At 39.4% G+C, this 25,411-nt stretch overlaps 1 protein-coding gene across 1 annotated transcript; it reads left to right on the top strand.

Annotated features, from left to right (window-relative positions):
* Positions 1–77: 77 nt before the first annotated feature.
* On the top strand, positions 78–23,479 carry EPM2A (epilepsy, progressive myoclonus type 2A, Lafora disease (laforin)). The gene is made up of 4 exons (XM_010076568.1): positions 78–171; positions 1,171–1,345; positions 21,553–21,794; positions 23,199–23,479. Exons 1-4 carry the CDS (start codon positions 78–80, stop codon positions 23,477–23,479), a joined length of 792 nt encoding a protein of 263 aa, XP_010074870.1.
* Positions 23,480–25,411: the final 1,932 nt, after the last annotated feature.

Below are 25,411 nucleotides of genomic sequence, written 5' to 3'. Positions count from 1 at the left end.
AATAAGTGTGTAAAAGAGGGGGGGGAGAATATACGTGTACTGAATTTTTGGAGCTAGATAACCTTTTGATTGACGACATGACCCGGTTCAATTCAAATTGCTTACTCTGGAATGGTATTAAAAATTGGTTTTCTGTACTAAAGCTCATACTGCTGAAGGGGGTAGAAGGTGGTAATGGATATTAAATAGTGGAAAACTGTAAGAAAAATTTCTTACTTTAGCCAGGGCCATTTTAGGTAATTGTGATGAGCAGGCATTGCAGTTGTGACTGTCTCTCTCTGGGTCACTTTGGGCAACTTCTAATGTGTATGAGCAAACCTTGTGAGTGTGACATGTGCAAAGTAGAAGAGTACAAAGTGATTGTTTATCGGTTAGCAAGCATAAAAGACAGGTAGGATTTCATGAGTTCCTAGGCTAGGCATCGGTGTGCGTCCTGTCCCTGGCAGGACAGCTGAAGAGCCTTTGCTGGCCAGGCAGTTGTGAATGAGGTGGAGGGGGACCACCCTTCTCTGCTCCCTGAAACGGGTCTTCACTGCTGCCTGCCACCTGCTAGCTTTGCTGCTTCAGCATGTGGTGCCTCTCCAGGCTGGTGTTTTCCACCTCAGTCCTTCAGCTGGTAGCAACTCCAGTGTCACCAGTCTTACCTTTTTTTGGGGTTTTACCTTTCTGATATTGCACAGTTGCACTCTGTTCTTTCTCCAAGGCCTTTCTCATAGCTTGACAATTTCCTTAGAAGTAAGCCAGAGGCACGGTGACACTGCTGTGCCATGTCACAGCTAGACCTTGGGCCACGGCAGGCTGAACCCACGAGGGAGGTCACACAGCAGGAACGTTAAACACTGAGGTCACATCATCAGGCATCAAATGAAAAACTTAAATGAAATTAATTATTCGTGAAATTGTAAGTGCCACTGTTGATGATTTGGGAGTCTTATACAGCTTTAATGCTTTTTAAATAATTTGCAAAAATTATTTTAATGCTGAACATTTGCTTTGTGGCAGCGCTTCTGTTACAGCTCTTTCAGATGTTAATAATGTGTTGTGAGAAATGCAGTCTGAACAGGCAGCAACCACCACTCCTTGCCTTAAATACTCAGCTCACATCTCCTGCAAATCTTTCAGAAGATCTGCCAGATACACAGCCTGCAATTTTCCTTTCTTCCGTTCTAGGCAATGGGCCCCATCACGATCGAAGTTGTGTTTACAACCAGAGCAACATAGTAGATGGAGTTTACTGCCTCCCCATAGCACACTGGATTGAAGTCTCTGGACATACTGATGAGATGAAACATACAACTGACTTCTATTTTAATATTGCAGGACATCAAGCTATCCATTACTCCAGGTAAAAGTGCAGGGTTTGGCTGGTGTCAAGTATTCAAATAGAAAATCTGTACCAGTATAATGTCAGCAAACTTTGAATTTGAAGTGGCGAGTGGTAGTATGTATGTTAACGGTAAAGTTTAACAAAGATTCAATACCTCTTTGCAATTAAATGTCACTTTTGTCAATAAAAAGGAGAGATTCTGAGTTCAAGGGTACCTGCAGCCTGTACGGGTGTGTTAAGTTGCACCCCATCTGCAAATGGCTAGCAGTAATTTCTGGCTAAATTTATGAGGAACTGTAATTTTCAAATGCTCGTCCACATACACATGTAAATACGCATGTATGTAATGTGTTTGGTTTGGGGTTATCTTGCTGAAGAACATCTCCTGGGAAACAAAAAGAATATATTCCAGCACTAGAACTTTAGGGCATCACGTTATCACTCATGTACGACAGCAACTGCAGTTAGTGACAGGGTTATAGATTACTTCTACTTTTGTACATTCATTTAAAAAAATACTAAAACTTATACAAGTCTTAAAATGTTTTTACGTCCGTGGTGCTCACTTGAGTCCACTGCCTCACCAGTGAAGCATCCTGGCCTGAATTAGGAGAGAATAGAGCTTAAAGAGGGCACCCACCGGTTAGGGCTGCAGATGGAGCCCGGGCTGTTTGGAGCAGCAGCTTTAGCACTGGTGGCTAACAAAGTGGCACTGAGGGATTTGGGACCATTTGTAACTTTTTCCCCATCCCCAGTCGTGGATGTGGCAGCAGGTTTATTGATTGATAACGGGTGCCGGAATGCTGGCAGCCCTGATACACCACGTAGCTGGTGTTGATTACAGAGCAGTTAGTGATCCCAAAGGGACATGTATTTTTTTTAAGAAAGCAAACCAGCTCATGCTTTAATTAGGTCTCAGCATTGCTTTCTGTGAATTTCTCCAGATTACCATTTCAGCTACTCCAGTCTAACCATCTTGTCTCCTCTTTCTACTCTTTCATCTCCACCCTCCCACAGGGTAGGAAGCAGAATTGTCTTTTTCTTGTCACAGTTGCAGTGTATGAGGGAAACATTTCCTTCTCGTGGTATCTTTTGAAAGAATACGGATTCATAAACACTGTTAGGTATATGTAGGTATTTGTGTGGCTTTTCCCTGAGACCCCCTCAAGCTGTATAATGCACCTGACAGACTATACTGCTATCTGTATCTTAAGCATCCCTTTCCAACACCCTATCAGAGAAAAGATCTTGTTTATACCAAAGCACGGATTTGTCAATCCCAAATAATCTTTGCTTGGCAGAGGAAGTTTATGAGAAAGAACAGCTGTCAGAAAGCGAATATCTAAGCACCAAAAGCTAACTTATCTTTCTTTCCAGAGGCAGCAGTGATCCATTTAATACTGCCTTATCTGTGTGACTACATGTTTCTAAGACTAGGTAAAAAGCACAGATTCCACTAAAGAATATTTGGAGAAAATTTTCTGAGTTGTGTAGTCTTTTCCAGATGAAGATCTTCTCCTCCCTTCCCCTGTCTCACACACACACACACCCCTTCATTGCAAGGCAACCTTAAATGTACATCTTCACTGAGTAATTCTTATCTCATGTCTTTGGGCTATATTAAGTGGGCATACCCCATAATAGTCCTGTTGCATAATTATTTTCAATACTTTGAAGATAGGCAGCCTTAAATGACTTTTTAATTATTAACAGTTGGGGACAGATTCACCATTCTGCTGGTTATTACAAAGCAGCCCAAAAATACTGTTTAATTAAGGTTTTTATTTTTGGCAGAGCAGCTGAAGTGAGCTGATGAAAATGCGTTTATATTATAATGGATTATTGATTCAGAAGAGTAGTATGGAGATTAATATTGCCAAAAAGAAAAAAAAAAGAATTAGAAGGAGTTGCTCTCAGCTTTGCTACCACCTTGCTTCTTCATATAATGTGTGCTTAAAACTTTACCTGGGCTGCAGCAGGACAAGAAGAGCCTGCTTCCTGCTGTGTGAGAAATCGTTCTGAATCGTACTGAGGCTGACAGCAATGCTCTCAGGAATCAGATTTTTCTGTTCGGTATAGATGTATTCACTCATAAAGCAGTGAACTTATGTTTAAACTTGTATTTAGAGAACTCTGTGTTGGTCATTCAGGTTGGAGAGTAAATTATGTGCTTTTTAAGCATAGCAGGATTTGAATTATTTTTTTTTGAGTGTGAAATGGAGCTTGCCCGCAGCTACAGAGTCGTGACAGATACCTTCATGGTGTTAGTGTTCATTTGTTTTGGACATGTAATGACACATATCACCGAAATCTGATTCAGGAAAAAATAACAGTCTCTTTCCTGTTAGGTATTACTGCAATAAGATGCCTTCAAATTGCAGGAGAGTTCATTTAGGACACAGTAATTTTCCAAAGCAAATTAGAGTTATTGTAGTCTTTTCAGGGGGAAGATGACTTCAGAAAATTTGTAAGTCTGGGGTATGTTAGCTCTGTTTCAGTTCCATCTGTTAAAGGTGGAACTTCCTAATTTGTAGGTGTTACGTACCGTATTGTTTATATAAAACCCTCTGCAATTCTCAGAAGAAAGGCAGTGCATAAGAGCAAGAGAGGGAGTGACACATTAAATTACAAAATCCTTAAATAGTATGTTGGAGACAATAATGCTTTATGGCAGAACTAGGTGCTATGGGAATGAATATCACCGAGAGGAATATCACTGAGAGGAAAAGCCATCTAGTTGCAGTTTTCTATTTTCAGACTAATTTTAGGTTCCCGAATCCATCCCGATAATTAGTAAGTTCCCATAGTTTTTGCCCACTCATTTGCATATGGTATATGACTGCCACCTCTTCATTTTAGGACATATACTTTGATGCCATGTGTGGTGTCTAATTTTTAATAATATGTGTTTCAAATTTACTCTCTTAATAACTATCATTTTATTCCTTGTGTGTGCTTTCTGTGGGTCATACCTCCTAAATCTGATGAAGAAAAATATTTTTTACATGCTTTGCATGTAAACTGCAACTAAACTGGATTCTGTAAGTGAATTTCTCAGACAACAGTGATACCTAATCTCTAACTGAAGTATTCCTACGGCTGCTAAGCATTTCAAAGAAAAACACACCGTCAGCTTTAAATGTAAAATTATGTAATGAGGGAGCAGCACTGAGTCCTGACAACAATTTTTTGAGGTACAGTTTTTATAGTAGCTTTTTTGCACTTAAATATTAAGGCAAATAAATAGTAATACTTAATGTTTATGGAGTGAGTGGGCTGTTCCTGTAACTGGATATAATCCAAGAAATTGTGGAGTTGATGAATGTGTTGCTGTCATCGGTGTTTATGTCCCTAATTTTTTCTGTAAGACAAAATAAAGCAACAGATAATAGAAAAAAGAACCCTTGTGCTGGAGATACTATTTTTGTTCATTTGTTTCTTGATGGTAGAAGATTAAACTTAATTTATGATGTAGTCTTTACAAATGCTTTGTAGCTTGTTGGTAAGATGGTTTCCTTTGGCGCTGCCATAGTAATGTAGGTTATAAATGAAGTCAAGTGTTAAGCGGGGATGTTCGGTAGAGTCACATGAAATGTGTGCTCCTGGTTGGTACAAAGATGTTAACATAGATAGGTGAGTTTATGAGGAATGATCCAGGGCAAAATCCAGATGCTTCTTGTTTACCTTCTGGAGGCACTAAAGCAGTATTCTGCCGATGAACACCGAGTTTCCTTTTGTCCACAGTAATTTTCCTGTGAAGAAAATAAGCATTTACGTGATTGACATGCGTCTTTAATTGGGGTGGAAGACAAGAAGCTGGTTGAGTGTTTTTTTGCATGAGCATCACTGGAGGAGGGAAATAATGAAACTTCTGTTAACTTATTTGGGTCATACGAGGCGCAGTTATTGCTATTTCAGTGTTAGAACACTGCTGGGGTTGATGAATATAAAGATATACTTAAAGACATCTGTGGCAGGACGCAGCTTGAGATTAAGATGACTAAATTTGTGTGTCTATATACAGCAATTCAACTCACTGGTGACTAGATGCCTACTTTAGAGTGAATTGAAGAATTGAATCGGTTTCCAAACTCCACTGACGATGCTGATGAGATCTCTATTGATTTGAAATGGGACATTATTCTGTCTGATTGCTTGAATGTTGATGTCTAGTGAGCATTTGAGATGCTCTAGAGTTTACTGCCTGGCCTCCAGCTGCTGCACTTCAGGAACAGGGTTTCTTATAGCTCGTTGGACATATCTGTGAGCCCTATCCAGATGCTCCAGATGCTATAGGATGTTTCAGATGTTGGTGGGAAGCTGTCCTTAGGCAATGCATTGAGCATTGCTGTGCCTGAAGACACCTGTTGGTAGATAACCAGGGCTAGGTGTCCTCATCTTGATCTTGTATCCCATCCCTAGCTTGTATTAATGAATAGTATCCATAAGTCAGAATTACCTTTGAATTATGTGAGCGGAAAAAATACAAGAGAACGCGCTTCATTTTTACTCTTTGACTTCTCTTCTGACTTACTGCTTTTAATTAATTCACAAAATAAAATACCCTTCTGTTTTAAGTCTAATCCTGAAGCAATTTTTTTATTACTGAATTATAAAAAAAGGTTTAAAGAGGAAGCTGTCCCAAAAGCCTCCCATAGTGCAGTGAACTATGCTGCTGTAGTAGAAAGCTGAACTGATACTTTATGCGTGTGTTATGAATTAAGAGAAGAGGTGATGATGTCTATAGAGATTACCATAATTAACATTAAAAGCTGAGAGCTAGCTGTCCCGTGTGCGGAAAGAATACTTGTGGTATTAGAGAAAAGAAGAAGAAATAATGAGCTCTGGAACAAAAGTCTTTGATTGTATTCTAGTAAAATAATCCTGATTAAAAATACTTAACATCAATAGGAGTTTGACCTTTGATTTCGGTACTTGGGTCTCTAACTGCAAAGTTGTCTGGCCATTTATGCATTAAATAATGAAAATATTCTAAGCCTAGTATTCCTCTCATGTTCCTCTTTCTGTACAGCTACAATGTATGTTGTCAGCATTATTGATAAATTAATAATTTTGAACTGTTCATATAGATAGTCTAAAGAGCATAACATTTTATAAGTGATTTAACGTGATGTTTTACATTGCTTTAGGTTGTAGAACAATTAGAATAATTATTGATAGCACAATAAGGGCAAATCACGTTGGTATGTGGATTTCACTTTTGATGAAGACCAATGTATTTCTAATGAAACACAGTATTTTCACAGTTCAGAACGTACTGGAAGTAACACAACTTTTTTTAACACACGAAGTTTACACAGCAAGCTAAAGGGGAGCTTAGCATGCTGTCTGGATAGTCTTGTGAGTTTTATCTGGACTTTGTTCTGTATTTTTGTTTACCATTCTGCCATTCATATGTCACATTTGGGATGGGCATTTGATTGGGAATTATTTCTTTAGAGGGGTGATTGTTCAGGAATGAGTATTTCATTAATAAAATGGCAGCAAGCAGAGACTGGCTGTTGATGGCAAGATGAAAGCCTTTCATCAGCTAGCTGGTAATGGGTAATATTTGCTTAAAACTACTGTTGCTCTTTGAATTGGATCTTTTCATAGGTGTGTTGCTGCACAAAATGATTTCCTTATTTCTTAAGAAAAACTTACTGTGTCATTCTGGGAGTAACACCGGAAGAAAGACTGGGAACCCTCCATGAAAAAAACTTGCGGAGTAAACATACTTATTTTTCTGTTTTTCTCAGTGGGATATAACAGACAAATGTTGATAGTCTAGTAAATATGAATTTTATTTGGGGAATCACTGTTAGGGAGCAAAAACTATTGTTGCTTCTAATTTCTCTTTCTGTTTCATTGTGCCTCCCTGCCTCTTATCTGTATTTCTTCTGGAAGTCTTCAGCCCCTTTTCCTGCCTCTTTGTTCTTTAACATTCAGGCTGTCAGCGAGGGAGTAAAGTTCTGTCTCCATTGGAAAGCAATTTGCCAGCGTTGCCGGCTGTGAACGAAATTGACTGAGATTGTGAAATCCTGGGCAATTTAGCTCACAGCCGGGGTGCTGGGGAAAGGACAGCATCGCTCTTTCACCAAAGATGTTGTTCCAGTTGTCCCACAGTTTTTTATTTTCTGTTAGCTTTTACATGCATTTATTAAGTGCCTGGTAATCACTGGCATTTCTTAATATAGTTTACCTAAAGATAGCAGAAGCTCTTTTTCAAAAGCAGAGATTTTGTACTCAACCTTTTTGCTATTTAGTTTACTGGGAGGGGGCGAATTCAGATATTTGGTTGTTATCAGAAGAACTTCACTAAGAGAACTCCATAATTTACAGCTCATAAAACTGTTGAACCAGGGAGGGACTTGTGTTTGCAGTGCAGACCAGCTCTGCCTACCCTTCTCGTGGTTAGCCCAGCCAGCCTGCAGCCAACTGCTGCAGAAAAAAAGCCTCAAAACGAGAGTTTTCAGTCCCCAGGTGTCAAAGGTGACACCATCACATAGTTTATTACCACCAGCTAGTTTGGTGTTTCCTTACTCAGTGTATACTGTATTTCTGAAATAAGTAACCTGTAAGTCAGAAAAATATGAAATAAAAACCTGTCTAGTTGTTGCAACTCAAATGAAATGGGGAAAGTGTAAAAGATACTTCATTTAAAACAGTCGCAAGCTGCAGCTGGTAAGTTATGACTTCTATCTTCAATAATGCCTATAAATGCTGAGAGATACAAATGCAAGTTTTCATGTTTAAATGCTCTAGGTATTTACAAGATCATTTTAAAAAAGCTCCACCATATAAAAATACAGAGAATCCTCTTTAAAGGGTAGCAAATGATTTATTAGAAAGGAAACTTGAAAGGAAGCTTTAATGTTTGTCTCAGAAACATAAGTATTTTATTTCCCAAGAGTAAATAGAGATTATCGAATTTCTGCTGTATTTTCCCATATATAATTTTCTCTCTGCAAGAAAAAACAAAAAAAACAAAGAAATGAACTGTGTTTGCCTTCCCAGGGAACACATTAAGAGGCTGAACTGAAAATCTTGTTCCCTCCTTTAATGCTTATACTTTGGGAAATTTAATTTCAGGGAGTCAGGTACATAATCCCTGATATTGTTCAGAAGTTTAATGTATGTCCTCTTATGAACTGTGATAAAAATTGAGTCTAATGTCATAGATGTCGCCAAGTTATAAGAAATGTGAATTTCCTCTTTATTGGTTCAATAGACACCATGGTTTCTAAGTTTAATGTGTTTTTTCTTTGATGTGAAAAAAATTATTTTAAGTGTTCAAGGAGAGGAAAAAGGGGAAATATGCATTTCAGTTTTAATACAGAGACAAGACAACGTAGAATATAAATAAGATCAATAATGAAGTAGAAGCCTTCCTTCCTTCCTTCCTTCCTTCCTTCCTTCCTATTTATCTATCTATCTACTTACCTACCTACAATTGAAAGCAACTGACTGAAGCGCAGGAGGAATAGGATGGTAGCATTCATGAAGAAAGTCCGTTCATCAGCCATGGGCCAGCAACAAGACTCTCCATGGCTCCGTCTTTCCTTTCAAGGGCTGGGTGCTAGGCAGTAATATACATGTGTGGATGTTGGTGGGCTTCTAGAGCCTTTTTTAAAATTATTTTTTTAGTTTATCTACCATGGATATGCCGCTTCCCTAATAAAATAATTTCTTTAGTGTTGCTTTTTTTCTGCAGTTTGGCTGCCAGCTCGAAGGGCTGGCCGTATGCAGACCGTTCCTAAACACAGCGCTAGCTACAGCTTTCACTGCAGAATTGCTCAGATTCCTGTAATACCGAGTTGCTTCAATCTGGCGAGATGAAAGGAGGAAAAAGCTTCTCAATACGTTTGTTTTCTAAGTATTAAGGCTGTCCAGTATGAGTAATGTTTTACAAATTTACAAAGTCAGGCTTCAGCGGAGAATGTAAACACATTTACATAAACTTCAGTAACAGTAGATCACTCTAATACGTTTATTCAAATAGCTGCAATTCTAATTTACAAGCAAGTGAAATTATATTGCTAGGAAAAGAAAGAAACCTGAAAAAAAATGGCAGTTTAAAAACATAGACAACCCTTGCTAGTTCTTGGCAATCTATGGGCTCCAATAAAAACTGCAGCATTGTTAGTTCATAAAATTTAAGTCAGATGATTTTTTTCCCTTTTGACATCCAAGACTTCTTCAAGAAATCCCACTATACTTTGCAGTTTTGTGTTGAAAAGACTTAACACAGGTCCTTCTGGGGCCTCTCAGTACCTCCGTTACAGTCTCAGCCTCAGCCTTTGAGGTTGGCAACTTATCCACTGGGGTTATTAATTTTATGTTTATGATCTAGTAACCAGGTATGTTAGCTGAAATGAAGATTTCTGACAATGTTATTATGGTAGCACTGTGCAGCTGTTGTCCCTTTGATTTGACTTTGTTTTGGGAAGACATTCTTTTAAATATTTATGTAGCTGACTGTGGTGATGCTTTGATTCACTTTTTCTCAATATTTCTAAGATGTTGTGCCCCATCCTGTAGTACTCTAGATTGTGTCTGTCCCTCTTTAATATAAATTAACTGATGCAGGTTTAGAAATTATGGATAAAGATCTTAACTGGAATGAACGTGGACAGATACAGAGCCCATCAGGACTGTTGTGTTTGGATCATACCACAAGGGATGGATGTGCTTCTTCCTCTGGCTGCTGCAGTCCTTCTGAGGGCATTCCAGCATTTTGTACATGTGCATGTGCTGCCGTGTGGGTCACAACGCCACCTTGCAATGAAGTGTGCTTTGCAATGATGTAATTTGCATTAATATGTGCTTGTTTCCAAAGCATTGGAAAGCATTTCCATTGGATCTGAAATCCTGCATTTTGAAAAGTGGATTTATCTTTCATTATTTTTACAGTCTAGATTTCTAAGCAGCTGCTTATAAATGAACTCTGAAAGAAGACAGAAGATACTTTTACCAGCGATTCCTGAAACTTCACAGGCATTAACTTAAAGTTCATCTGTCGCGGTTTAAGTCAACTTTGTTAAGATGCTTTAACTTAAAGGTTCCAGCAGTGGCACCATTCCCATTGCTAAGCATTAATGTTAGAAATTTTCATTCCTAATGCCAAGAGACTCACGGCTCGTTACGATCTGGCTTAGTTTAGCAGCCTGTTGTTCTTGTGTTTCCGAGTATTTGTTCTAATTCAAAACAAATGGGAATGCTGGCAACCTAACCGGGATACATGTACCAAGTAACTACTGGCAACCATGGCTGCATGAGACGAGAATCTATAATTGGAGCATTTAAGCGTTAATCCTCACAAGCCAACGGAGGAGTCCCTTCCAGGTTGTTCAGTACAAGCCTTGGCCGATTCTCTTCTCGGGCTGTATTTTTGTAATTGACACATCGTTCACTTCAGATAGTGTTTATAGAAATGAAAGTACAAGGAGTCATTCCCTGCAAAGGCAAATCCTGCTTTCTGCTGCATGCAGTGTGCTCCTTAGGCATCAGTAGAAACCTTGCGCGTGTGTTTGAAGGTGAAGCCTGGCTAAGTCCTGTAGGGCTAGATCTGGACACCCTGTCCTACAAGACATTGGTGTGCTTATGAATGATTAAATTCTTATATTCACAGTAGAAATACATAGTGAAATATGACAGAAGATATTTCACTTTGAATGCAGGAAGGATAAAATTTTATCTCCCACATTTCTCAAGGGGAGACAAGTCTGGAACATATTCTAGTCCTGGCATGGAAGAGATCAGCTGTATCATGCTGGTTTATTTCATCTGTCAGCAATTGACCTTCGAGGTAATGGTGCAATCACTGTTCATAGGGATACACTGCCTCGTTTGTCTTGACTTCTTCACAGGAACTTTGTGGTCAGGAGATATCCCCCAAGAATAATCCCCAAGATTTCTTGTTAGGAGAACTTTACATCCTCTTTGCATCATGGGAGGAATCGTAATAGCAAGTTTGGCTTTGCAAACCCTTTTAAAATACCAAATGATGTAACAGTCTTTTTTGTTTCTGTGTCAGGGGTTCCCTGACATAAGATACGCCTTCATCACAAACTGCAGTGAAAAGCAGAGGTACCTGAACTAACTTGGAATGAAAGACGGCATTTTCTGCAGGCTGTGTAACTTTTATGACACTGGAGTTGGAGCAAAATTAATTGGCTTGCGAGGAAGTCTGTGCTGCCATAGCTTGACTGCTTCTGGTGTCTGAGATAGGCAGGATAGTTAAATGAAGACTGAGAAAGATGATATATCACTATTTGTAAAAGACACTCAGGAATTAGTACAAAGGAGGAAGAAGAATTATTGAAATTGAACCTGCTCTAAGGTCAAATAGGTATTAATTGCTTCTGAATGAATTTAGAGTGTAAATTAGAACAAGGTTTCTGACATCAAAGGGATGATGTCTGAATTCTGGCATTACCTTTCAAATAGGGCAGAGAGGACAAGTAACCTAAATTATTTCAAGATGGAGCTTGATAAATTAATATAGGTAGTGATCCCAGAGATGGAAATTAAAGTTTATGATTATAGTATAGGCTATAGATCATGGGCTCAAAGAGACCTCAAAAAGCATCCAGTCGATTTCCTTGCTCTAACTTAGTCTCAATTACATTTAAATCATTCCAGGTTTATCCAGCCTGATATTAAATATGATCTAATCTCAGTGATGAGACTCTACAGCCCTATTACTCTTCCATTCAAAAAGCTTTCCTAATCTCAATTTAAGTCTTCCTAGTGCAATTTAAGTTAATTTCTTCTTGTTCTCTCCACAGCAAACTTGGAGAACAGATTAGTAGCCTTCCCCTTTCTGGCCATCTCTTATATGTTTGGAAACTCCAATCCTTTTTCCCAGAATCACAGAGTGGTTGAGATAGGAACATCTCAGTATTTTAGTTTTGATACTGACCCTTGTTTCTTTCAGCCTTTTCTCTGAAAACTTGTCTTCTTGATCTCTGTTCTGGTACCCTATGCTAGGCTCTCCAGGTGTTTCTCCTCCTTTTTCCCATTCATCCTGATGATGGTCTACCAGTACTGGATACAATAGAAGGATTATTTTGTGACTCTCATGCACAATGCTACTGCTTATTTATCCAAGTATTATTGTCATTTTTGTAGTGTGGGACATGGTTTACTTCCCAATTGTCTAGGTGTTTTCATCAAACACGTTCCCTGCTGTGGCAGGGTATGGGATGTTAGAAATGCCCTTGATCTCTGCAGCTGTCCTTATGAAATGTTTTTGTGAATTTCTTCTCATAAAGCTCTTGTGCTTCTTGTAAGGGAATATTTGGGGTTGCCGTGGAAGGGGAAAGTGGGTCATAAACAGCTTTCTGGATCCATCTAGGCCAAACTTCTCTTACATGATTGACTTTAATTCTTCTCACGTGGATCCTTCTTACTGTGTATCTCTGGTGCATTCAAACAAGGACAATCCGTAAAGCAGACATAGCCTACAGGCCTTCCCAGAGTCAGAATCCACCAGAAGGTTACGAATGAGAAGGAGAGCTGTGTTGTGCTTAGGCATGAGCATAGCTGCTCCTTCTCTCATACCCTGCACCATACCGCCTGCTGTCAGTGCAGATTGGTGGGTGAAGAGGGGACAACCAAGCCCTTGGTGCCACCAAGCTGATGCTGCGGAAGTCTCCTCCTAAGACAGCAGAACCTGAGGGCACTGTGCCACGGGAACAGCTTCGTAGCTGGGTGTCTGTGTAACCTTATATTTCAGTTACTGGTTTGATATTATTCTTACCTGTTTTCATTTTGGCATTGTCAGCTCGAGGTCAAATCTTAATGGCTTAGTTGCTCTGCATATCAGCAAATGAGGCAGCTTGGTGCTCTATTCATGCATAAATTTTTGAACACGGAATAAATAAGATACTATTAAGCATAACACTCAGAATTCAAGGGCTTGAGAAATTTTGCATATTGCTAAGCTGACAAAGTGTTGTTCTGAAGTGATAAAAGCAGGTGTTTCTTTTTAGTTGCCAAGTCTGCTCCCATGTGAGAGGCTAGATAAGTAGTCCAAATTACATCTAAGAAGAAAATTTGCCAGAGCTTAATTACTTTTCATCACAGTGCGAAATAATAATAAGAAAAACTACCTTGGAACTACATTGTAGTCTATTTACTTCTCCTCATTAAAGCCCTGAGGTAGAATTCTTAACCTCACAATAAACTGCACTCTTTCAGTGGTAAAGCAGAACAAATTTGTAGGCAATGACTTGTGCTCCTTTGACATTTGGCATTTAGGTAAAAGCAATTTTTTTTTCAAAAATATATGTAGTTTTTACAAGGTCTGCAGCTGTGTCATTTCAGTAGGATATATTGTTATCATTAATCAACACTTTTCTCTGATGATTTCTGATAAGGTTATGACCATTTATTCCATCTTTATTGATAAGAGTGATTTTATTAAGCCTGGCTGTTAGATCTTGGTTTTCTGTGAGTGAGACCATAGTATCATCTAAGCTTGCTCTCCTGCTCTGGCCAGCAGTGCTTGTCTGCGTGCTGGGCAATTGAGTGCATCAGGCTGTGTTCAGTCAATCCTACTTAAGTCAAGCCTCTCATCACAAAGCCTCCATCAGCTTGTCTTCTGCAAGGAGACTTTATCTGTAAGTCAGCAGGAGGAGGGATTAAGACCACAGCCATTTACCCACGTTCGCTGTGCAATGTGCAATGAAATGTCAGTGGTGTAGCCCTGCAGTTACACGTTACTGTTTCACTGGAGGTATTTTGCCGAGAGATCTCTCTGTCCTTTATTTAAAGAGACTGTAATGAAACTAGAATTCTTGTACAAGACCAAACCAGAGACTCCTATGTTGTCAGTGTTTCGGTGCAAGCTGCAATAATTAAAAAAAAAAAAAATAAATTAAAAAATCTGCCATTTTTCTTATCTCTCGGTAGAGCTTTATAGGTAAAACTATATGGAAGTTGAGATTCTTTACCTCTTTTGTGTAGACAGAGCCAGATGATTTGCCCCTCCCATAGGTTTTATGTTTAAGCAGTCATCCAATTCCCTCTTAAAAATGCTAAATTCTTACTCTGCCCTCATATGAAAGTATTTCCACAAGAAATATCTGGAATCTACTGTATTTTGAATGTTTTAATTTTTCTGTATCTTTTTTGATACAATAAAATACTTAATAGAAGTTGAAAGTTTGAGTGCATGAAGGGGATTATTGATTTTTGGAGGGTTACTATACATTTTTCTGTTGTTTTGAGTTCACTTCTTGGTATAGGCTAATATTACCACTTTGACCTCTCTCTACAGTAACACTTTCACCAAGTATCACTGCAAGCATGCGCTGTTTCCCTTTCTAATTGATTGTAGTTAACTTAAAACCCAGTGATGTGTGTGAGTGGCTGAGATTATTTATTCCAAGATGTATTACTGAGATGCATTCAGCAACTGTGAATCTCATCTGCTCCTTTGCTGCATATTCATTTACTTTTATTTGATACCACTGGCAGTTGTGACTAATAAAATCTTAAATAATTCTCATTTGGGCAGATTTTTGCTCTCTCCTTGAGTAGGCTCGTCTCTTGTGAGAGATCTTAACTTGAAAACAGAATTCCCTGTTGAATATAGGTCAACAGTGTCATGCTGTAAAAGGACAGTCAGGGAACTATGGAGGGGAATATAGCTTTTGAGGCACAAGAAGTAATGAATATTCTGTTCTCAGAAATGGTAAGACCTCTTTCCAGTACTGGTCATAACATCTTAAGAAAGATGTTGACCAGCTGGAGAGTCCAAAAGCAAACAAGAATCATTGGATGCTTTGAATATATGACAAGCAAGTGTGTGTGTATGTGTGAAGAATACAAGGCTGTGTGGGGGTGTGTGTCAGTAATTTTCACATAGATAAAAGGATTTTGCAGAGTGGAAGGGAATAATCTGTTCTTTGTGTCCCTTATGGAGACAAGAAGATGTCACTGTGACCTGTGACTGCGCTATTCATATTGGACATTAAGAAAATATTTCTGAGGGTGAAGATAGTGATCAGAGTGCTTTCTACATATCAAGCAACATTTGAAAGTGTTCAGATCTTCCACTGGAGAGCAGAATTGTAATCTGAAAATCTTTCTCTCTTTGTAAGTGCATTTCAGGGCATTAGATAGCAATCTAAGTAATGTTTCTAGATTGCTCTGACAAAGGTATAGGAACCTCATCTGATTTCTAGCAAGTGCTCTTCATATTTCCATAGCCACAGGTTCAGGAGAAAAGCACAGGGAAGGCCCAGAAGAGAGATGCCTAATTTGGTACTTCAGGGAAGGCAGGCATGTACCTAAGAACAAGCTGCTACGTGTTGTTAAAAGGATGCCAATGGCAAAAGGAGCACATACAGGATGATAGTTCTGGGTCATCATAACCCAGTGGTGTCACCATTTAAAGTGATCTGAGGGGAGAGAAAAGAGGAAAGAGCACCTCAGCTACAGCTGGTAGGATTTCCTATATTCTCATTTTGAATATGCCCAAAACAGTACTTTTGGAAATCTCTTTGGTGTCAAATGAGAGAGAGGGACAGAGAGGTAGGAGTTTTTTTGATGCTATCCCTTTATCTCCCTTTTTTCTTATCAGACGTTTGGTCTTTGAAGTAGTTTAAATTTGGTTAAAAGTAGATGTTTCAATGCAAGCTTTTGGTGCAGACGGATCACGATTTTCAATTAAAAATTTCAATGCAAGCTTTTGGTGCAGACGGATCATAATTTTCAATTAAAAATCCACCTTAGAAAAAAATCCTGAAGCAGTTCACACTCCAGTGCCATCAGGGGAGGAAATAGGAGTACACTGTAAGTGGAAGCAGTAGTTACAGTGCTGCAAACATCTCTAACAGAGTTGTACTTCAGGCCTGCCTTCCCCTTGGGCTGCTTGCTTGCAGTGGTGTCAGGGTAACAGCACTGCCTGAGTACAAAAACCACTCCATATGCATACAAGCATCACAAAATGCTGGGGGTAAATTGACTGAATTCTATATGTTGCTCTTCTGGGAATGCAGAGTAAGGTTTGCTGCAAGTTGTGTGTGGCTGTAGTTGCATGCTACACCTTTAGGAAATAAAAACCTTAAGGGAGGACACAGCCCATTTAATCAGTACTTTGCTGTTTCAGCTAAATTGCTCTGTCTTGTTATGTGTATATATTAGTGCTCATCTTGCTGTCATCAGATGCTGAGTGAGATCTGAGACAGACTGCTGCAGGGAACTGAAGTGAATTGCCAGCTTTAACATCAGGCTACGTCTTGACCTGGCACTGAAGGATGAATCGATCCGTGACTTTCCGTTTAATATCATACACTGGACCTTGGTCAAAAATGTTACTGATATAAACAAGTGACATGGTTGATGGAGCACTCTGTTGCCAATAACCAATTAAAAATACCTTCTTAATTTTTCCTTAGTTTGGCAAAGTCCTCTTTCTTGATTAAAGCTGGCAAATATAAGAGGACATCTGAAATGTTGTACCTGATAGAGGTCCTGCCGAAATGTGTTCCCCAAAGGCTTGAATCCTACCCTTTTCTGTAAGAACTGTGACTGATTTTAGGAGAGATTGTAAGATGCTTGCTCTTAGTACCCTGATGGTTGAACAGATCTGGAAAGGGTACCAGAGTCATCCCAGCTTACAGCTCAGCGTTTTAAAGGAAACTTGAATTTGGTGCCCATTTGCCTTAAACCGTTATCAACAAAAGTAACACAGGAGCTGCTTAAGGAGCAGTGAAGACATCTGTGCTGTGGAGGAGGAGCTGACTGCCCGATGCAGGTTAACCTGGTATCTTCCCCTAAGGCAGGTCACCCTCCCTGTGAATCAGAGCCCTACAGCTGCAGCTGCTGGGCTGGTTTTGTACTATCCGTGGAGGTCTAAGACTGAAAGGTACGCTGTGTCATGCTTTGGGACCATTTCCTCTAGCCTGAAAATTACAATCTGCACCGTTAAAAAAACAAGTATCAGAATGCTAATCTTTCATTTGTCTCATACTCGTTTGCTCCTTCAGGATGGGAAGACTGTTTGCATATGCATTGATTAAATGGAATGCATTTGTTGTTTCAGATGCACTCGTAGTGAATTGTTATAATTTAATCTAGGCTGTGCAGGGTCCTGGGGGGAAGCAACCAAGTGCGATATATATATCTGCATCATTAAAAATAATTTAAGTGTGATGACAGCTGGAAAATAACCGTACAAGTGGTTTCAGGGTGTTCCATATTTATTCCCTGGTAATGATAAATTGTTATTGGTTTTCTCAATTTACAAGTCAAAAGGCAGGTTTTTAACATGTCAGCCTTCAGTCTGGGCTCTGTAAATCAAGTAAACTGAGCAGACACCTGCCTAACATTTAGTCTTGGTTACCACAAATTCAAGCTTCTCACGTTCATTCATTCATTTAATCCCCAAAAGTCCCCATAAGGTACGTAAATATTATTTCCACATTACTGATGGAGAACTGAAGTGTAGGACAGGCTGAAAGGAACTTTACAGAAAGTAGCTTTAAATAAAGGGCTTTTAGACAATCTACAAGCCTTAATCTCAGAAGTCAACTGAGTATTTTTGACGTTACTGTGGGGGATATCTTCATTGCTAAACTGACTGAATTGACCATGTCTTCTGGGAGCAAGCATAGCTGACTATCCTCAGTAACACAGGGAGTTAGCGTGTACAAATGACAAAGTGCCATCTTTATATTAAAACAGAATTCTGAGTCAAATTTTGTTAAAACACCATCCTGTTGTGATATTTGGGGAAAATGACAGACGTTAACGGCTGAAAAGTTTATAGGTTTATTGATCACACATAATCCCTAAATGTTTTTTGAACTGTACGTTGGATGATCGCTTCATTTGCTGCTGGAAAACAACCACATGTGGGCTGGAAGGCAGCAGCTGTCGGAGAGCTCAGAGCACTATTACATGGCCGTTGAGAGGGGAAAGTAAAAGAGGTCTCTTTCCCATGTGGCTAAAACCTAGCTAGCTACTGAAGTACCGTGGCAACTTCAATGAGAAAGGCCACACAGGAAAAGGAAAACTAGAAGTCATATTATTAAGGAAAGAGATGTGAAAATGAAATTACCACATTCTTGTATTGTTTAATATATACGTTTCCCTGGTCCTCAGGGTATTTAAGACCTCAGTAGGGCTATTAAAAATCCATTTATAAAATACAGCTGCTAAACTCTGTCAGTTCTGTACTCACATCTGCACTGACCCTTCTGTTCTTTCCTTCTAACGTAAGACAAAGTCAAGGTGTGAATGAGATAAAACCAAATGGAAATATAGGTACTGCGCAGTAGGGTTATCCCAGAGCTTTTACACAAATTGGCCAATAGGACAGCTCTGCAGTACTGGTTTCTGCATAGGCTCTTTTCCTGGTAAAAGAGTGGGTAAGCTGTGTCCAGCAAGACCAAGACTTTACAGTCTAAGAGGCTTGAAGACCAATGTCAAGGCTGCACCTTGATCCTCTCAAAGGTAAAACTCTAGGACCCAACCAGAAACATAATTCACAAGAACTGGCTGTCCTAAATATGTTGTTTTGGTCATTCTCTGAATGTTACCACTAGCTTGGTTAATTACAGGGAAAGATAGTGATAAATATTTGTGAAATGCATCAGATTGTTCAGTAAGTGCAATTATTACTGTGCAGTACAGGAGGTCTTGTCATGGGTAAGACCTTTTAGGCTACAAGAAGAAGATAAACCAGTGGTGTGTATCCCAGTGGTCTTGCAGATAGTGCAGCTATGATGTTTGCCCACTAAATAATCATTGGGGAAAAAATTATAAAGCATTGATTTATCTGTAGGCAAGAGTGCTACCCAGAATTTTATTTATCTCAGGAATGCTTCAGTCACTTCTGTTTCAATCGAATGCTAGAAAACACACTTTTGCTCTCCTGACAAGGTAACTTTTTGTATTAGATGCTTCCCAAAATATCAACAGAATTATATGTGTATGAGTCTCCAGGAAAGTCTTTGAAGGAAGGATACTAGTTCTTGTTCTTGAAAGAATGTCCTCATATTGTCACCAGGTATTAGTGATATTGCCATTTTTCTTTCCCGCCTGTGGAGTTTTGTGGGCATTGCTCATCTCCAGCCATTCATCAGTGTCTGTTAGGGCACCTTAACTTACATTTGCCGCCTTGCGATGTTCTAATCATTGCGGCAGATTGCTGTGGCAGAAGCCTGACAGCGGTCACTCTTTCAGGTGAGGATGGGGTTTGCTGTGGGGCTGGCGTGCGGGAAGTGGGGCAGAGAAGCAGTTGTTGTAGTGGACCTTCGTCAGCCCCTCTGGTCATTGGGAAGGCTCGAGCTGATTATGCTGCATTTTGGGCAATTTTGAGAAGCTCCCTTCCTGTACCAGGAAGCATTTTGTTCAGGTTGCTGTGGAGTCCTCTGTTGACTGAGTATTGATATTTCTTAATATATGAACTGAATTTAATTTGTAGCTTAAGAAATCCAGAGCCTATGTATTAGAACTTCTTTCTTTCCCTCTCTTCTCTCCTTTATAAAGGTAGTGTCCAGATGTGTGAGAAAAGAGACAAAGGAAATTATTTCAAGGTGTAAATCTTAATTTTTGAAATTTTGCGTTAAAGCTTGTTTGCTGCTTAGGAACAAATGTGTTTTCTGTTGGCAGTGGGGAATACTCTTACCACAGTCTAGACTAGAGCATGGGTGTGAAACAGCAGCTAAGTCAAATCTCTTCAAACGGTCTCACTGTTGAAACAGAGTTGAAATGGTTAATTGCTATATAATGTATTTGTTTCAATTGGACTCAGTTACCATATACTGAGATGAAGTGTGTTATCTCTCTGAAACAGGGGCTGTTAAGGCCAAAGTCTGTGTTTTTGTGGCTGCTATGTGACTCATTGTGGATGCAGCTGAAATACAGGGAACAATAATAAAAAATACATCCTGGATTTGATTTTTTCTTTTTGGAAATCTTTCAGTAGTATCATATCAGGATTTAAACATTGTCAGTTACAGGTCTTAATTAAATGCCAGTAAGCCCTTATTTAGTGTGACAGTGGAATGGAAATAGCTACCTGATGATTTAAGGGCTGTTTATAGGAGTAACTGCTCGTCAATAAACCTAAAACTTTTCTTATTTTCTCTGAGATTAAAATTCGAATAGACCATAAGAAATGCATGGCAGATATTTTATTTTTGATGATCTTGCTTTCTTTGTAGATTGGCTTCATTTTTTTTCAGTAAATAATGTTTGCAAAGTTGTATGTTCCACTGCAGGGATATTTTGTGTAGTTTGTGGATTGCATGTTCAAAATAGAAGTCTATGCAAACAAACAAACAAAAAAATTAAAGTAGATCACTCATAATTTGTGCCTATAAATAATCCATTGTAGATGCCATCAGTTTAATTGCATGTGCAGATTAAACATCCTCATTTGAAAACAAGCCTCTTAATATTCGGCTTCTATTTATGTCAAAACCTGTTGAGGTATACAATAGTATTATGATAATTAGCAATGGGAAAACCGTAGAAGTCTTGAAGTTTGATTTAGGTAAGTACCAGAAATATGGATGTTTATCCCTCCTACACATATGTCTTGAGTTTTCTTGAAGAATTTCTGGTTCTTCAGACCTCGAGGGAAGCTAGACATGTATTGTAATTCTGCATTTGGTTCCCACTAGACTCCACAAGAGCAGAGAAAAATGAGAAGAAAATTACTCATTCATTTTTGAGTTTCCTCACAGAAGGGTAGTTTAAGTTGGTTTGTTTTTTTTTTCTGTCTACTTTCCTCGTTACAGTGGTAGCTACAAAGCTGGACGAGTTCTATTTGTTTGACTTATTACTAAAGTAATTCAGATCTGGATTGTGTGAATCTTTTAGGTCTCATTTTTTTTTTCTTTTTGGTGCAAATTGCATGAATCTTCAGAGTTTTCTTATTCCGACCTGTGATGTTAGTAAGCTTCTACTGCAGGCTTAGTGATGGATGCCTTGGAGACCTGTGCTACTAATTATGCTCTGAATTTTTTCTCGGACCATCTGGCTCTTTGTGGTAGGTTAGGAATTCAATCGCCAGCATCAAACATTACCAACTCAAGTGTCATGAAACAAGAAGCTGTGTACTGCATGATGTGAAAAGGCTGCGCTTAGCAGTGTTTGTGTGATGATGCTGAGCAGGTTTGGAGCTGGAACGCCACTGAACTTGGCAGTTTCCTTGTAAAGATCTTTTAATCAACCCCACTGCAATGTTTTCTCGATCCTAGAATTCTGCCAAACATCTGGCTGGGAAGTTGCCCTCGGCAGCTGGAGCACGTGACCGTCAAGCTGAAGCACGAGCTGGGTGTTACGGCTGTGATGAACTTCCAGACCGAATGGGACATTGTCCAGAATTCCTGGGGCTGCAACCGCTACCCGGAACCCATGAGCCCTGAAATCCTCATGAAACTGTATAAAGAGGAAGGTCTTGCCTACGTCTGGATGCCAACACCAGACATGAGCACTGAAGGTAACACTCAGGCCACTCTTGCAGTAAATTAATAGTAACAAACCCTTTGAGTTACTAATCTGCCACTTTAATGACTGGGGGTTTTTTCCATATAAATTTTGCATAAAAATATAGCTAACACACAAGGTATAATTTCTCTGTGTGCTGTCTCTTAACAAATTATTTTCTTGTAGGCAGAGAGACCATCTAAAGTACTTTGTGTCTGGCAGTATATGTGTATTTGAGTTTAAAGCCTTCTGACGCTGATAACTGCTTGACTGTTTTTGCTTTCAGCTTGAATTCAGCCTGCATAATGAAAATATGCTGTGTAGGTGGAAGACTGAAAGCTTGCACAGCAGGACAGCTTGCCATCTTTGGTGGTTAAAAATAGACAGTGCTGTCTGTCTGTGTCTGCTATTCCCTTCCCCCAGCAAATAGTTTTTCTTTGACTATAGTATCCCAGTCTGATGCATCTCCATGGAGTCATTTATATAATTATTTGGAATTAATTTAGAATACCCATAGCACCTGATGTTGTAACATAAATTGGTATTATTTTTAATTCCTCCGTGGGAATTCTCAGTTCAAACTCTTGTTTCCAACCAGTAGGTTAGAAAGTGTGTGTGTTTTCAGATGAGTAGCCTGCCACCAGAATAGAGTGCTTTCAATAGAGTGAAATACTGCTGCCACAAATAGAGAACTGTCATATCAGTAATAGGACATCAGGGAAGACAGGTGACCTTAAAACAAGGAATTTGAAAGGGCTTGATGTCAGTGCTCATCTGTTCCATGAGGAAGAGTTAGGCTCTGATGTCTGCAGCTTCAGTTCCTGGGGTAACAGGGAGAAAGGTGTCATGAAATACGGTATATTCATCCCTCTGTGAGTGAGGAAGGCTATTTTGTTGTTTAACCATATGCTTAGTACACAGTTAAATTGTAACAGTATTAAGTTGTACAGGAAAATACTCTTCTCTCCCTCCCTCACTTATTATTGACATAATGGCCATCACTACGATGTTTTGGAAAGCAGCAGTACATAGGTAGCTTCACAAACCTCTGGTACTAACAAACATTCATTTTTGGCTAGCTGATTTTAATGCCATGTAAGATGTGCTGTTTGATGTGATTTGCTGCCTTGTCTCAGTCCCTGTGAAACTTATGTGCAACACACATCTAATGTTAGTCAGAATATATATTTAGAGAAGATTGGGGCATTTTACAGATTTTGTGTGATCTGAATCCATGTTGCAAGAAAAAACAAAGTTAGGGTAGAAGGTCATCTGTAAAAAAAAAAAAGAAGAAAAAACACAAAATATGTCAGGTTTACAGTTAGGATCCACAGTTCATCAGGCTGTACGGACATTATCTCAACCATGAACATAGCTTTCTCAAATGCAAATTAATATGTCTTGATTTTAACCTTAGGAAGAATACAGATGTTGCCACAAGCTGTCTGCCTCTTGCACGGGCTACTGGAGAATGGACACACTGTCTACGTTCATTGCAACGCTGGCGTTGGCAGGTCTACAGCTGCTGTCTGCGGCTGGCTGAAGTACGTGATGGGCTGGAGCCTGCGGAAGGTGCAGTACTTTTTGGCTTCCCGGAGACCAGCTGTCTACATAGACGAGGAAGCTCTGATTCGTGCTGAAGATGACTTCTACCAGAAATTTGGGCATCTTCATTCCTCGTGCAAAATACAAGAGTAGAAAACTGGAAGAGGCAAAGGAAGGTGAAGAGGAATCCTTAACATTTGAACCCCGAAGACTTAGAGATCATGAGCCAGATGCCTACCTCTCCTCTTCAGATTATAAGCTTGTCATAAAAGTTGTGAGAATTTTGTTAAAAAAGTGCCTTTGAGGTTTTTTTTTTTTGCCTTCTTTAAGCTGATATGATTCATGTTTTCAAGCCTTTTGCTGCAAGTATGAGACCTAGAAACTCTGCAAAGAGAAACTAAGATTTTCTTTTAACTACCTGCCTACAGGAACTGAGGTTTTAGGGTAGACACTAAATAAGATGTGAAGTGAAGTAGTTAGCGTTGGCAATATTTCATTGAAAAGAGAAAGAGAAGACATTCTCAGAAAAACAGATACAAAGGTTGACTGGGTAGGTTCAGGTTAGGATGGAGCTGATCATCATCAAAGCTGCTCAGTTATTTTAGGTGGAGTGTACATTACTGAAGTGTTTTCTAGTGTTTTTGCAGACAAGTGGTATTAATGAGAAAGGCCAGAAGGAAACTGGTTTTTCAGCTCAGTTTCTTAAACAAAAAGCTAATGTCTAATGCAGTGAACTAAAATTTGCTTTCTTTGCCCATCTAGTTATTGTTAAATATTATGAGTTATGGCTATATTCTTTTATGACATTGGGGCTATGCTGGGAGGTGGCATGAAGAGAAGAAACAGCTGCACTTTACTGCAGTCTTTTTCTGTTGCAGGGAAGGACTACTACTACTGTTACATTATCCTAGGCTGTGAGCCTATCCTAGGCTACCTCTTAAGTCAAAGATACCTTTTTCTCTTCAGGTCCATGCAGTGCTGCACGGTGGGCTCTCTAGGTGCCAAGTCAACCTGAACAGTAACCACTGGGCTAAACCGGGCTCTATAGGAACCATGTGTCTGCGCATGGTTGACACCACAGCCACTGTGTTGTTGACCTAGAGTAGTTTCTTCACGATCGCAAAAGTCTCTCCTTGTGCAAGCAGTGTGTGGATGTTCACAGGTGCTAGATAGAGACGATTGAAGCTTATGCTGGGCTACCTCTGGGGTGAGCGGAGTGAATACATTTCTCTATAGGAGGAAGAGCAACTCTGAGGAGGCTTTCACAGGAGCTTAGCCTCAGTAGGCTAATGTTGGGTTTGTGGTTGGTCTCTAACATTTTCCAGTGCTGCTTAGTCCCTTAGCTAAACTAAGTGGCACCAACAGCTTCCAGCTCTGCTCGGGTAAAACCAATTTACTGTAGGTTAAGTCCAAGAGAGAAGGGAGAGAAAGCATTTCCTAAGGAACAGAGGATTAAGGATGCATAAACATTAAGAAACCCAATTTCTATAGGTTTATTCCTCAGTGAAATCTCATTTTTTTCCAGCCAACTTGTTCCTCTAAAGACCCAGTCAGTGCCAGAGTAGCTTAGCTGATATAAATTGATTATCTGAATACCTGATAGAGAAACTATTAGATATGAACTGTTTATGGACAATGTCCAGAATGCTATAATATGTATTATTTATTCTGTACTTCAATCATCTTCAAAAGGAAAAATGTTTATTTAAGTTATTCTGTATGTGTGGTTTTGATCATGACTTTGTTTCTGATTTTTTGACATAACACTGCCTGTTTAGAAAATGAATGAATGAGAAAAGAAATAAAAACATAATGACAATTCCAGCAGCCCATTTTGTCATATGTCTTTGGCTCCCAATTTCATGAGTAGCAAAAAGGGTCGTGGCTGATAATTCTACAGAGAGGTGGGACCAGCCACTTTAATGGTAGCAGCCCATTTCTTGTCTGCTGTGCTGTGTCTGTTTTGATGGGCTGTTGAGGAGGAAATCTCAAAAAACAGCACAGCAAAGATGTGTGGATGATATGGAACCTCTGGTACCTCCAAAACCAACCAAACAAAAAGGGATTTTTCTCCTAGCCTGCTGC

This window comes from Pterocles gutturalis, unplaced genomic scaffold, assembly GCF_000699245.1.
Source record: "Pterocles gutturalis isolate BGI_N339 unplaced genomic scaffold, ASM69924v1 scaffold40448, whole genome shotgun sequence".
In the NCBI taxonomy this organism is placed as follows: domain Eukaryota; kingdom Metazoa; phylum Chordata; class Aves; order Pterocliformes; family Pteroclidae; genus Pterocles; species Pterocles gutturalis.
The sequence above is the reverse complement of the archived record's forward strand: the minus strand, read 5'-3'. Positions and strand labels throughout refer to the sequence as shown.

Coding starts and splice junctions, on each gene's coding strand:
- EPM2A (XM_010076568.1), top strand. CDS start 78: ATGACCCGGTTCAATTCAAATTGCTTACTCTGGAATGGTATTAAAAAT. Junction 172..1,170: donor GCTGAAGGGGGTAGAAGGTG/GTAATGGATATT, acceptor CTTCCGTTCTAG/GCAATGGGCCCCATCACGAT. Junction 21,795..23,198: donor ACCAGACATGAGCACTGAAG/GTAACACTCAGG, acceptor TTTTAACCTTAG/GAAGAATACAGATGTTGCCA.